This window comes from Conger conger, chromosome 12 (genome assembly GCF_963514075.1).
Source record: "Conger conger chromosome 12, fConCon1.1, whole genome shotgun sequence".
Taxonomy (NCBI): domain Eukaryota; kingdom Metazoa; phylum Chordata; class Actinopteri; order Anguilliformes; family Congridae; genus Conger; species Conger conger.
In genome coordinates, this window is record NC_083771.1 from 10,438,783 (window position 1) to 10,453,877 (window position 15,095).

Sequence of the window (15,095 nt, forward strand, 5' to 3'; positions counted from 1 at the left end):
TCCCCTCAGATCTTTCCCTCAATCTCTCCGCAATCAACGCTCGGGGGCGAAAAGAAGTCGTTTTGAGAGGATATGCCAGTTGACTGTCATGCATGTGTCAGCGGTCTGTTTGATGGGTAAGTGACAGCCCATTAAAGATGAGAGCACTTCCTGTTGTGTTGGAGGTCGGTGGCAGCTGTAACACGTTGTATCACTGATTAAATCAGTGTTTCCAAGACTGGGTGTCAGGACCCACTAGTGAATGTGTCTTGAGAGGAGTTGGGAAGGGTCCTAAAATGTTTGCAAAAGAATGTGTTTTACCCCTTCCAACCAATAGAATAACAATAATAATCCCACGATCCCAGTGAACACAGCGCTACTCTGTACACGTAAGGATTTCTACCTGTATTTAACACCTCCGTTTCACTTCCGTTGATGAAAAGTTTGGACACACAGTGGGTGTGCTTCATAAATGAGCTTTGAGCGACAGTCAAAAGAAACCCTGTCCCCATCTTCTGACACGTGACAGCTGAAATCCCACCCATCTTCTGACACAGGGCAACTGAATTTGAAACAATGTTACAGGCACAGCTGGCTAGAAATAGCTTAGGTGGGTAGTGGTATTTACCTTTGTTTACAATAGTAATCATCGGTATTGTTCTACTATCCCTACACTAATTGATTATAAATGTGCTTTCTTGGTAATATTGCATGTTTGTATCCCAAGACTAAGAATAAGACTGTCCGCTAAGTGACTGTAATGGGGAGTAACGTAATAAGCGTATTGACTCACTAAGTGGGTTCGAGGTTCAGCCCTGGGAATGAGACGGACGTGTGTTACTGTAGAGAGGGGTGGGGGGGTCTCAATGAGATGGACGTGTGTTACTGTAGAGAGGGGTGGGGGGTCTCAATGAGACGGACGTGTGTTACTGTAGAGAGGGGTGGGGGGTCTCAATGAGATGGACGTGTGTTACTGTAGAGAGGGGTGGGGGGTCTCAATGAGATGGACGTGTGTTACTGTAGAGAGGGGTGGGGGGTCTCAATGAGACGGACGTGTGTTACTGTAGAGAGGGGTGGGGGGTCTCAATGAGATGGACGTGTGTTACTGTAGAGAGGGGTGGGGGGTCTCAATGAGATGGACGTGTGTTACTGTAGAGAGGGGTGGGGGGTCTCAATGAGACGGACGTGTGTTACTGAAGAGAGGGGTGGGGGGTCTCAATGAGATGGACGTGTGTTACTGTAGAGAGGGGTGGGGGGTCTCAATGAGACGGACGTGTGTTACTGAAGAGAGGGGTGGGGGGTCTCAATGAGATGGACGTGTGTTACTGTAGAGAGGGGTGGGGGGTCTCAATGAGATGGACGTGTGTTACTGTAGAGAGGGGTGGGGGGTCTCAATGAGATGGACGTGTGTTACTGTAGAGAGGGGTGGGGGGTCTCAATGAGATGGACGTGTGTTACTGTAGAGAGGGGTGGGGGGTCTCAATGAGACGGACGTGTGTTACTGTAGAGAGGGGTGGGGGGTCTCAATGAGATGGACGTGTGTTACTGAAGAGAGGGGTGGGGGGTCTCAATGAGATGGACGTGTGTTACTGTAGAGAGGGGTGGGGGGTCTCAATGAGATGGACGTGTGTTACTGTAGAGAGGGGTGGGGGGTCTCAATGAGATGGACGTGTGTTACTGAAGAGAGGGGTGGGGGGTCTCAATGAGATGGACGTGTGTTACTGTAGAGAGGGGTGGGGGGGTCTCACCGTCAGCGATGAAGTGCTCAGGGACGTGGAGAGTGACCTTCACCGTCAGGGGGCAGGGAATCTGGCTGCTGTAGACCACGGCCAGGACGCACGTGCTGATGGTGATCAGCGTCAGAGTGGCCTTCTTCACCGGACTGTGCGGGTAGCCTGCAACAAGCACAGGGCATGATGGGAAAGCGAGTCCCACCACGATGGTGCGATCAGTCAAGCAAGCAATAGTATGCAATTTAGATTTTATTTATCTTCCAAAATCTTTACAGGTTTTTCAAAAACACGTCATTGAAAATGCCAAATTACTTGCTGTTACAGTACAACATCAGATCAAATCTCTATATTGATAAAATATATATGGAATCGTTTAAAAGAACAAAAACAAGCCAATGGTTGACCTGAAGAGAGAGACACAATGCAATTTGTAAACAAAACAGCAGAATAACAGGCCAGAGGAGATACCAAACGTGCCGAGCATTTCTACACAAAATTCATGTTGAATCAAAACCTTTCTGTAAGAGAAACCCACAGTGCCATCAATGTGCCACGATGGTTTATCTTCTCACTTTTCTCGGGCTTCCTATGGAAATGTGATACTGCCATCCCCAGCACTCCCTCTCGCCGCTGTCCCTTGACACAACCTAAACGGACGGCAGTGGATCGATAAAGTCCAATCACGGGGGCTCGAGAAACTCAACGGGCACCCAGGAGCAGTAGTCCTGGGAGGGGTGCTTAGACACACCCAATCAGCAAACAAGAAATAAAATAATAAACCTGGAAATACGCCACTGTTCCCAGGAATGGCATATTAGCTTTCTAATATTCCGCTATGGTACGGACGCGTTCTTGCTGCATTTCCTCCCTCCTCTGCCACCCCCCTCCCTTGGGGAATTGGGACATAATAAGGCACTTATCCGAACCTTGCTCCTCTCGCCCGTGGCTGCTGAATGTCAGCGGTGCACGCCGGGGTGAAGAGGGTGAAACCGGCGGCTGAATATCGCCTCTCTGTCTCATTCATCCCGGCCGACGGAGCCGGGCTGTGAAAGCGGAGTGCGCTGGCCCCGTCCTTTATCAAATCCATCCGCCGGGCAGAGAGAGAGACGGGAACGAGGGCACTCCGAGGGCGGAGGCCGGGAAAAAGACGGGTTTCTCTCAACGAGCAGCCCGCTCTTCGAGCAGACGGCGTCCGCTCTCTGACGAGGCACTGAGGGAAGGCTCCGAATCGATTCGGCTCCACTGGGAAAGGTGGAAACCAATGAGGTAAGGGAGTAAGGTTCCTAAATACGGAATTAAGTAAGAAAGTAAGGGTTCTGAGTATGTGAACCAGCAAAGTTCCTCAGTAAGGAAGTAAGGTTTCCAAGTAAGGAAGCGAAGTGAAGAGGTAAGGTTTCTAAGTAAGGAAGTAAGATTTAAGGTTTATAACATTGCATTACATTAAAGTACAGGCATTTAGCAGACGCTCTCATCCAGAGCGACGTACAACGAAGTGCAAATCGAACACAGGGACAAGAGCGATGAGGACCCGAGAGGAAAGTACAGTTCCGAGTCCTAGCGTGACCACATAGATACAATTTCAACCCTTGAAGAATACATCAACTTACCAACCAGCATACCACGGTTGGCAGCTAGAATACCCAGAGTACAACAATACTATATATATATAACTATATATAAGCGCCATTATAATCTATGGCATGAACTTATAAGTAAGGAATCAAGGTTTCTAATAAGGACGTAAGGTTTCTAAGTAAAGAAGTACAAGTAATGTTTTGAAGTTAGGAAGTACAGGTAAGGGTTCTTAGTAAGGTGTCTATCTAAGGTTTCTGAATTTAAATAAACAAACAAAGAAACAAACACTCCGTGAGGCATGAGGCACACTCCATTCAGTGGCCAGCTCTCGAGTTCGATCCATGCAACGGCGCCTTCTGAACTGTGATCCCTCCTCTGTTCCTGACCTTCTCGCCGTTATACCCATCTGAATAAAGCAATACAAGATGAAAGGAGAGCCAATTGTTCCACTCTGCTTTAACAACACATAAATAAATGAATGACACTCAAAAACGCTTGTATCTCGCACATTCAAATTCATGGCATTTAACCGACGTTCATTTTTATAATAATTTTTCTACACTTTGCCACAGTTTATTGACTTTCTGATTTAAGTGGTACACAAAAGAGGAAAATGTAAATCGTGTTGCTTGTTTACCAAATTCCTCCTATCTGCTCCCTAACCTTGAAATTACTCACTTTAGTGAATTCATTGCCTGTATAAATTGGCCTTTAAATATTCGCTGCGGGGGGTAAGTTAAATAATTTCTCAGCTATAATTATGCACAAAATGCCTTAGCATTATTGCTAAAGTCTACAATGTGAGAAAGGCATGAGCATTTTGATATAGAGAAGGAATGGTACTGTAGTTCCTCAAGTTGTAGTGACTTGGTATGGTAGTTTGACTTGGGCTATCTACCTTGTGTTCGGGACATATGTTCGTGGCCTTACAACCAATTCCATATGAATTGTACCTTATCTGGCATGTTCCTTTGTTTGTTATAAGACCCTGATATGCACCGTTTTGTATGTTTCTTTGAATAAAAGCGTCTGCTAAATAAAATTTAATGTAATGTTATGTAATGAATGGGACACTTACAGTACCAGATCTCACTTGGCAGGTATTTGTGTCAGGGACCAGGACGGATAAGCAGAACAGATATTTATTCAGGTGCACAGGTAAACAGCCAAGGGTCAATCAAACATAGAACAGAACAATGCTATTTCATCACATTAAATGTTTTATTCCTACGAAAATGTAGCAATTCAGTTCAAATTCAAGAAGAAACACTCCATAGTTGTTGAAACAGTGGTGGTGGTTCATTTCTTGTGCTTAACAATGTGTCAAATAGCTGACTTCAACTCAAAATGAGATCGAAGAACTCCAACAACTAGCCTATTCCATTTTATTCTATTCCTGTTAACGTATAGCCAGCCTGCTACATTTAACACTGTCCAAGATGACTTTAGAACTTTTCTTGATTTTATTTTCATGAAGTGCGACTTCAAGAAGCATAAGGCATTAATGGAGCAGTGGGCTCAGCCAACTGAGAAGGCTCTTTTCGCTTTGACAGACTTGGGCACTATTGTCGCAAGAGCAGAGAAGAGCTGCTGTTGGTTCTTGGGTTGTTCTTTTTTCGTCACTAATAGACGTCTCTAATGTCTAGGTCATTCTATCAGGCACGCAGAACAGGCGACCCAGATGCGAGACCAAGCCGTAGTATTTTTAATAAAAGTCTTTATTATGAAGTTGCAGGTCAGACAGGCGAGGTTCAATAGCCAGCAAACAGGAAGGAAGTGAAAAGCGGTGAAGCGAATGAATGAAGTGAGACGAGCTGACAGTGTGGCTACGGAGTGCAGAGAGGTAACAAAAACACAGAAATGCTAACAACATAGAACACGATACATTGAAAACACGAAACCTAACACATTCCCATGTTGGGAATCAGATTCTGGGTGTGACAGTGTCACTGTCAACGAAGAGTCGCTCAGATAGACAGAAACTGAAACAGGGAAACCATGGATCCTGATATATTTGATTAATTACCATATTAAGGTTTATTGATGCAAAATGAGAGCGGCCATTTAAAAAAAGGTTATATTACGGCTACGATAAGTACTGTTTACAATAAAAGAGGAGGATTAAAATTTGTATGCTTTGCTATTAATTTTCAAGTTAATAATTTTTCATAATACTAAGTATCTCTACTCCCAATGGATTCGAACAGGTTCCACAGTAGAGAGAGGGAGAGACAGTGGAGAGAGGGAGAGACAGTGGAGAGAGGGAGAGATAGTGGAGAGAGGAAGAGACAGTGGAGAGAGGGAGAGACAGTGGACGCATTTCAATCGCTTTTTTCACCTCTTCTTCTTTTCCTCGCTCAGGACCCGGAAATCGATCGAGGTCCGCCATCCTTAAGGACATTCCAACCAGTTAAATGTAGCTTCTAGGAGCCAGAAGTAGGAGTTAACTCCCAATCTTTCCTTTGATCAAGGAAACAGGAACGCATCCTGTGTGGAAGTATATTTTTCGGGAACGTGTGACGTGTAAATGGTCGACCTGTGGGTTCTGCATCTGCCATGCACCTTCCACGTCTCTAACTGACGTGATTTCGAACTGAGGTTTGAAGGACCAATACATGCTATTTGCCTAATTCATGTTCTCAATTTCACCTCTTTTTCTAGCCTCTCCTGATGGGTGGAGATAGGTGTAGGAAAAAAAGAGGAGATAAGCAATTGGAAAGAGTCCAGAGAGAGGTGGGTGGAAACTGCAATGACAAAGATTTGTTCTCTTCTCTACTGGAGCTGGAAACTTCCGGATACATTTTAAGACCGAATTGCTGCTTCTGGCACCCATAAACTCCACAGAGCACCAGAGTTTTTCCAGCCGTAATTCCACACCCCTGTGAGCCCGACAACAGCACAGACTCCAAGACATCGTATAAACGGAGAGAGGGTATGAGAGAATTCAGCTTTCACAGTCCCAGGGAAATAGCCGTTACAAAAGCAGTGTCAAATCCCTCTTTCACAGAATTAAAACAGACGCAAACACAAGGCTGTGCCTCACATAAAAGTGTCTACCACCTTGGAAACTTGTGTTTAAGAATCTGCTTCCAAAAATATATGTAAAAGATATATGTAGCCATTTCAGGTCGGTATATGTCGCAGTTTCAGGTCAGTATGTAGCAGTTTAAGGTTAGTATGTAGCAGTTTAAGGTCAGTAAGTAGCAGTTTCAGGTCAGTATGTAGCAGTTTCAGGTCGGTATGTAGCAGTTTCAGGTCGGTATGTAGCAGTTTCAGGTCGGTATGTGGCAGGTTCAGGTTGGTATGTGGCAGGTTCAGGTCGGTAGGTAGCAGTTTCAGGTCGGTATGTACCAGTTTCAGGTCGGTATGTAGCAGTTTCAGGTCGGTATGTGGCAGGTTCAGGTCGGTATGTTGCAGGTTCAGGTTGGTATGTGGCAGGTTCAGGTCAGTATGTGGCAGGTTCAGGTCGGTATGTGGCAGGTTCAGGTCGGTATGTAGCAGTTTCAGGTAAGTATGTAGCAGTTTCAGGTCAGTATGTAGCAGGTTCAGGTTAGTATGTAGCAGTTTCAGGTCGGTATGTGGCAGGTTCAGGTCAGTATGTGGCAGGTTCAGGTTAGTATGTGGCAGGTTCAGGTCGGTATGTGGCAGGTTCAGGTCGGTATGTAGCAGTTTCAGGTCACACGCAGTTCCCTTCTCTCTCACACATCTCTACACAGCTCACTTATTTTGGGCCTTGCCTTTCAAATCATCAAACGTTCTACCACCCTGTCAGATGCCCGTCCTGTTTATTTATTTATATTTTGTGCATAAACGCATCCAAGTTTCTGTACATGTGGACATATGGCAGTGCTGATAAGACGAAACACTTTGAGACATGCTGACTTCAGAAGAGCCCCACTCAAAAAAAGAACATACTGGAACATCACATCTCACCAGAACTGAGTGTGGAGAGTGAGATCTGTGATCTCTATCAGAGAGAGAATGAGAGGGAGAGGGGGGGGGAGAGTCAGAGAGAGAGAGAGAGAGAGAGAGAGTTGTCAGAGAGAAGTGAGGAGGCAGTGGGAGGGAGAGAGAGAAAGGCTCAGCCATAGAGACAGATGTCCAGAACATTCTAAGCCCAGCACCCAAAGTCACTTATTCCCCACTGAATGCTGAGGATGAAAGGTTTTAAAAGTCAAGTACGTGGGTACTGTGCCTCCCATGCCCTGTCCATCAACTACAAAGCCTCAGATCTGATCTCAGGTTCTGATCTTGGCCCCTTCACTATATCTGGACCCAACTGGGCTAGAACATTCTGACAGCAGAACAGACGAGGTTTGGCACACCAGTGGATGATGGGCAGATGAAGTCACCATCCATCCATCCATCCATTATCTGAACCCGCTTATCCTGATCAGGGTCGCAGGGGGGCTGGAGCCTATCCCAGCATACATTGGGCGAAAGGCAGGAATACACCCTGGACAGGTCGGCAGTCTATCTCAGGGCACACACACCATTCACTCACACACTCATACCTACGGGCAATTTAGACTCTCCAATCAGCCTAACATGCATGTCTTTGGACTGTGGGAGGAAACCGGAGTACCCGGAGGAAACCCACGCAGACACGGGGAGGACATGCAAACTCCGCACAGAGAGGCCCCGGCCGACGGGGATTCGAACCCAGGACCTCCTTGCTGTGAGGCGGCAGTGCTACCCACTGCACCATCCGTGCCGCCTCAGATGAAGTCACATTGCAGAAATTATAATATCTACCCTGCAACCTACAGAAACATTTCACCAACACAACCCTGAAGGCTAGAGCAAACAGTTTTAGACAATCCATGTCTACCACCTCAGATTTGGACTGGACTGTATATTTGTTCATGCTTTTAGAGGAACCATAATCCATCCCCTACTCCAAAATGTTTTGGATAAAACACATTTTGCAAGCTTGGATAAACTGCACTGTGAAAACAATGTGATTCAACATGTATTATAGTCTTGTATCTTATTTATTTTATGCTTATGCTAAATACAACAAAAAATAATGTTAATGAGGAAAGAGAAATGAGGTGACAAAATGTCACAAGTCAATCAAACAGGAACTGAAAACAAGCAAATATTTTCAAGTTGGGAGAAAAAAATAGTCTTATCACTAGACTAAAATGCTGTATAAGACCTGGTATGTAGCAGTGATGTAGATTTTTTTTAGCAGATGCCTGCAGTCAAAAGAATTGAGAGACGCCACATATAATATGGTTAGAAAGACAGCACTCAAGCTGAGCGAAACTCAACCAAACGGGTGATATCACTGAATTCCCTGATATTATTAATAATGCTCCAGCTTCTTTGCCACAAGCTCCCTGCAGCGTACTGCCACATTTTGGGCATGCCGCAGACGTCTCCATCCGGAGGGAACCGCACATTAATTATTAATCCGTGCTGACATCATTAAGCTGGGCCAGGGACACATTCAACCAGGACTCGCAAGTGCACTGCAAAAAGTGTCTGTCTTACCAAGTGTTTTAGTATCGGAAAAAAACTTTTTTTTTAGATGATTTTAAGTAGAAATATTGCTGTTTGCTTAAGAAGTGAAATTTTCTTATCCCATTGGAAAATCTTGAAAGAGACTTATTTTTGGGTTTTTGACCCCCATCATACACAATCTTAAACCCACCCCCTGTCCGTATCCTACGGACACAGCTTCAAAAACATTGTAACAAATTTAATTTTAAATTGGTTATTTAGCAGATGCTTTTATCCAAAATGACTTACAGTTGATTAGACTAAACAGGGGACAATCCCTCTGGAGCAATTGGGGGTTAAGGGCCTCACTCAAGGGTCCAACAGCTGTATGTGGCTACACCGGGGCTTGAACCACCAACCTTTCAGGTCATATACCTCAGCCACTAGGCTACAGGCTGCCCAACTAACGTTGCCTTGATCAGAGACCTTGGTCCACGGGAGACTGCACGTATTAATCCAGGTTGTGTTTTAAACTTTAGGATAGTCACTCAAAAATGTCATGCTAGCTCAAGCTAATTAAGTAGCACAAGTGCATATCAGGGGTGTAACTCATTGAAAATGACAAAAAATCGCAGTCAGAATTAAACATAACGGATTAAATCCTAGCATTTCTACTCGGAACATTCAGAGCTACAATCTCCCGGTGTGAAGAGCTGAAATACCAGACCATCATCCATCCATCCATCCATTATCTGAACCCGCTTATCCTGAACAGGGTCGCAGGGGGGCTGGAGCCTATCCCAGCATACATTGGGCGAAAGGCAGGAATACATCCTGGACAGGTCGCCAGTCCATCGCAGGGCACACACACCATTCACTCACACACTCATACCTACGGGCAATTTAGACTCTCCAATCAGCCTAACCTGCATGTCTTTGGACTGTGGGAGGAAACCAGAGTACCCGGAGGAAACCCACGCAGACACGGGGAGAACATGCAAACTCCGCACAGAGAGGCCCCGGCCAACGGGGATTCGAACCCAGGACCTCCTTGCTGTGAGGCGGCAGTGCTACCCACTGCACCATCCGTGCCGCCTACCAGACCATCATTTAAGAAATAAAAGACCAACTAATCCACGCATACTAATGAAACAGGATGAATCGGGCACGAACGAGGTCACTAGCAGCCGCCCCAAATCAAGCACACGTAACAGGAGGGAGGCAAAGCATTGATCAGAGCAACCTTGATTTCCCAAAATAACCCACAGAGACAATACAGGGCTGGGAAACAAAGGCAAGGACTCTCACCTCTTAACGACAATAGAGGCGAATATAGAACAGGTATGAATATCTCCTTCAGCATTCACCGCAAGGCCACACATCCCACTACTCAATTACAGCCAAATTAGCCCATATCTAAAAATGACTAAGAGGCTGTGGGCACATTTAGGCTGGGCAGATAGGAGCACAGCATTCATAAATCTTACAAATGGGAATACCACAATGCAATAAAAACGGAGAAATATCATCATTCCTGGAAGTAGACCCGGTCCCCACATATCTTCGGAATAACGATCAGACTCAGAATATTGCGATGCAGAATGCAAATTATACTTCTGAGAAATTAGCATCGGAAAATATCCAGAGGCTAATTGTTAAATAAACACAGAACACGGACTTGATATCTGATTGCAGATGAGACAGAAAGTAAAAAAGAAAGCGTGAAAGCCATCAAACCAAGAAACAGAAAACTTGGGGAAACATTATCTGAATTTATTATCTGTTATAGCCAGACTTATACAGCTGCCGTCTGGCAGTCGGAGAGTTGCCGGTTCAATCCCCTCGCCCTGGATGTGTTGAAGTGTCCCTGAGCAAATACTCTCTGCAAGCTGCTTTGTACCGTACGTGCGTGAGTGTGCGTGAGTGTGTGTGTGTGTGTGTGTGTGTGTGTATATGTGTATGTGTGTGTGAATGGGTGAATGAGACACATTCATTGCAATGCTTAGCCCTAGTTGGTGGAAAAAGCATTATGTAAATGTAGCCATTTACCATACTAACAGTGGCATCATGGAAGTTATCCATAGCCTGTTCATCAGATGGACTTGACTGAGACAACTGAAATTCCATTGTTAAACCAAAACAACCGACTGACTTCAAAATGTTCAAATTATATCTCTTCATTTAATTGATCCCAGAAAACCAAGCCGCTTATTTCTTACCTCTGTTGGGTAAAAAGAACTGTAGTAGAGTATCCATTCCTCGGCCAAAAAAGGACCTTACGATTAACGCATTCCCGTGGTTCAAACAGACAATCACCATCCTATAAAAGTGCACTTTCATGCTTTATTAATACAATGTCCAAACTAGCAGGGAAAAAACAGACAATGCCACCATTTAGTGTCCGCTTTCCAAATGCTCTCGCCGTATCAATAAAATTAAGAGAGCGTCACTGAAAAACCAGCCGGTTTTACAACCGCACAAGTCCTAACAACAGAAACCTCCCATCTCTATAAAAAGATAAAGCAACAACAGGACAGGGCAGTAAATTTGGAACAGAGATGCTATACTCCCCTACAGTTGACCACTTTCAGACAAATCTTGCGTGAAACCCTTCATTATTGGATCCGTGCAACGTTTCATGCACTGCACATGTGTAATAACAAAGTTATAAGGACAGGAAATGAGTAAGAAATCACAGACGTTTGATGTCGGATTATGTCTGTAAATAATTAGCAAAGTATAAGACTGCCTTGTTTTTTCAGTTCATGCATGTCCACCTTGTCATGTGTAAGCACTGGACTCTTTCTGCAGAAAATAAAACTCTTTGTTCTTGGATATATCTGGCATGCCTGACCATTATTGGGATTTTCTCTGCTCGACAATATCAAGAGCTTTCACGTTTTGCTTTGTATGTCGGGGAATACTCAGGGGAAGGAGGTTGAGTCTGTATACTGGCGAGTCTAAGTCAAGGGAAAATGTGAGTGAAATTAAAAGCAGAAGAATAGTCCTATGTTGGCAGTTACAGCCTGAACAGAATCAGAAATAGGAGAGTGTGGGGTAAGGACTCGCTGCCGTGAGAAGCTAATGGTCCCAGCTAACATAACCTGGCTCTGAAGGGTACCAGGTATCTATGGCAACAGCCCTCTGGTACTCACCCTAACTCTAAGAAAGCACTCCTAAATTACGAGAGTCCGACTGTCCTTGCAATTACCGTAAGAGCCTAGAAAGCAGAATAATGAATGCACACACTCACATACTCTCTCTCGATGCACACACACATACACACACACACACACTTTCACTCTCTCTCTGCATATGGTAAGGAAAGGTGCTGTGTTCTGTTCAGGGTGATATATGAGTACTTCATCTTTGATGTAGCTCCCTCATGGATTTCCATTTCATTTCATTACTTTTCTTTTATCGTTTAATTTATTTTGATGTCTTGGTAAGCTATTTAATGTAATGGTGTTTGTTATTTTTATTTTGTGTTTGCCTTTTCAGTTGGTGAATTTTCCTGTTTTCCATCTGGTTTTGTTGCAATGTATTCAATTTCCCTCTTGTGAGTTTATTTAATATTCAGTTTTATTCAATTTTATTTCCATTCTCTGGGTGTGCATGAGTGAATACGATTTGTTTTGAATGTATGTAAATATGCTGGCCTTATTTCATTTTTGATTTCGTGCAATAAAGAACCCTTTTAAGAGTCAAAAGTCTCTCTCTCTCTCTCTCTCTCTCACAATTTTCATATGAATGATTTAGTGGGACAGGTGCATACTGTATGCACTGTATTTTCCATGATAAAAAATTCATTATTTCCAAAAAAATGGGCACTTAAATGACCCTGCACCCTTTAATGGCATAATTAATCACTGTTAGTTAGTTGACTGTGTAACTCCATATGCCGAAGATCACTGCCAGGAACACATTCATCATTTCACATTGATTATTTTTAAACTTAATGGCTTTTATTCTAAGTAGCATGACTACAAGGCCATGGTAATTACATTTGTATAGACGTCAAAGTTTAGGCAGCAATGGAACTGGTATGCAATTAGCAGGTATTTACAATATGCTGGTTTTCAGCGGGAAAAGATTTTAGCAATTGAAACTGCAATAAATCATATAAATACGACTCGAATTTTTCTTCCTCATTATGTTTCACACAGATGTGGCCTTCAATCTAGTATGGTAATTTGTGATTAACCACCAGGAAAGCATTCGGTTGAGTGAACGCAAAATTAAAAAGTTAATTTATTTCACACATTCGGTCCGTTCCATGGTGTAATTTCCCCTTTGTGCAGAACGACGCCCGCAGAGCTTTTTAAGTAAGACTTAGGCTTTGTGTTGACAGGCCTGCTACATCGAGCTGGAGTGACCTGCAGTGTTCCCGGCTGGTGTTTTGACCAGCTGCTTCTTCACAAATCACCCTACACTGCACCTGAAGGGAAGCCATTTCACACACCAGAGAGTATCCCTGCTCTGTTTCCGACAGCACCCCAGTCCAGACGGCAAGCAACAAACGAATAATGCCTCTGAATGTCTATGGTGGCTGAATCGCTTTCTTATGAGAAACAAATAATATCTCTGAATGTCTATGTGACAAATAATATCTCTGAATGTCTAGGTGACAAATAATATCTCTGAATGTCTACTATGTGACTTTATTATGACAAACTAATTCTATCTCTAAATGTCTATGGTAGCAGTATGGCTGTCTCATGAGAAACAAACAATGCTACTGAATGTCTATGGTGGCTGTTTGGCTTTGTTATGACAAACTAATAATGTGTCTGAATGTCTATAGTAGCTTTGTGATTTTATTATGACAAACGAATTATGTGTCTGAATGTCTATAGTAGCTTTGTGACTTTATTATGACCAACTAATGATGTGTCTGAATGTCTATAGTAGCTTTGTGACTTTATTATGACAAGCTAATAATGTCTCTGAATGTCTATGGTGGCTGTGTGGCCTTCTCATGACAAACAATTAATATCTTTGAATTCCTAAAATGGCTCCCTACAGGAAAGACTCCCAAAGCACTGATCCAGGCTCAGTGGAACACATTTCCCATGGAATCCTTGCCTGTACAAAGTTGTATGTATCAAGCTTAATTAATTACAGCAGAATAATGGTTGGGGAGCCGGAATTGCAATTCCAAGGTCGTTGAATCGATTTTCAGGTGGGACGCTGCCACGGTAGCCTTGAGCCAGGTACTTAGCTTTAATTGCTCCGGCTAACATTCAGCTGTATAAATGTACTGAATGTGAAGAATGCAAGTCTGTCCGAATAAGAGGTCCAGCTAAGTGCCTGACTGTAAATATACACTCACCGAGTACTTTATTAGGTATTTATTTGACTTATTTTCTCGACTTCTACTGCTGTAACCTGTCTGCTTAGAGTTATGATGCGTCGTGTGATTGGGTATCCCCGAAAGTAAGCCTGTTGAGTCCGAATGTTAAAGCGCCCATTGAAGAGATCAGAATTTTGAAGGCAAAATAAAACTTCCCCAATGGTACAATACTTGTTTAACGATCCTTACATTTCATGTAAAAAGCAGATCGTGAAAATATGTCATGTATAATAATGTACATTAGAACCAATGTTTTCCCAAAACAGTTGGACCAAAACAACCATTGTTTCACAAACTGTTACACATAATGAAAATTCTGATCACAAAGAATGACCAATGAGGTTTTCTTTGGTTGTTAAATGACCTTGGTTTTCAAGCAGCAGTAGAGGTTAGTTTCCTGCTACATCCAAGGCTTCACTGCCAAGCCACTCCTACTTCCTAAGTACACTCTATGCTCCCACTCTCTCTACTACTTCCTATGTACACTCTATGTTCACACCCTCTCTAGTACCTATGTACACTCTATGGTCCTACCCTCTCCAGTTCCTATGGACACTCTATGCTCTATGAAATCGATATTTCATTCAGAACATTTCAGATTTTAAAATTGACCTATTGTAATTTTTACAAATTAACTCATTAATTAACTGTGGCATTGTTGTCTCTAATTCCAAAATGCAATCACACAAAACCCAGTTATTCTCTCTTGATTATAGCAATTAAAAATTATTAAAAAGTGTGCCTTCTAGAGGCTTTGTAACACAGAACCGATCATGCCTTTCCGACTTATGCAAGCAAATATCCTGACTGAATTAACCTTTTGTTTTGTTGACTGAAAGGCTGTTAAACCATCAGCGTAAAAGATCAAAAATAAAAATACAAAACTGAGCGTCGTCGAGTGCGAAAACTTCCACGCACAGGCTAATATCGCCGATCCACTCGAGCTCATGAATTTCTTATAACAGCCAGGACTTTTTTCCCCACTCAGAATGCATGCGGTTTGTCTC

The 15,095-nt window shown here is 43.4% G+C and overlaps 1 protein-coding gene across 4 annotated transcripts in view; it reads right to left on the reverse strand.

Moving 5' to 3' along the window:
- The window catches only part of LOC133142500 (astrotactin-2), a 374,986-nt gene that overhangs the window by 189,127 nt on the left and 170,764 nt on the right, over window positions 1-15,095 (reverse strand). For all 4 annotated transcript variants that reach the window (XM_061263760.1, XM_061263759.1, XM_061263757.1 and 1 more), the window contains one exon: window positions 1,728-1,874. In XM_061263760.1, coding sequence (XP_061119744.1) covers window positions 1,728-1,874 — 147 coding nt within the window. The remainder of the gene's footprint in view (window positions 1-1,727; window positions 1,875-15,095) is intronic.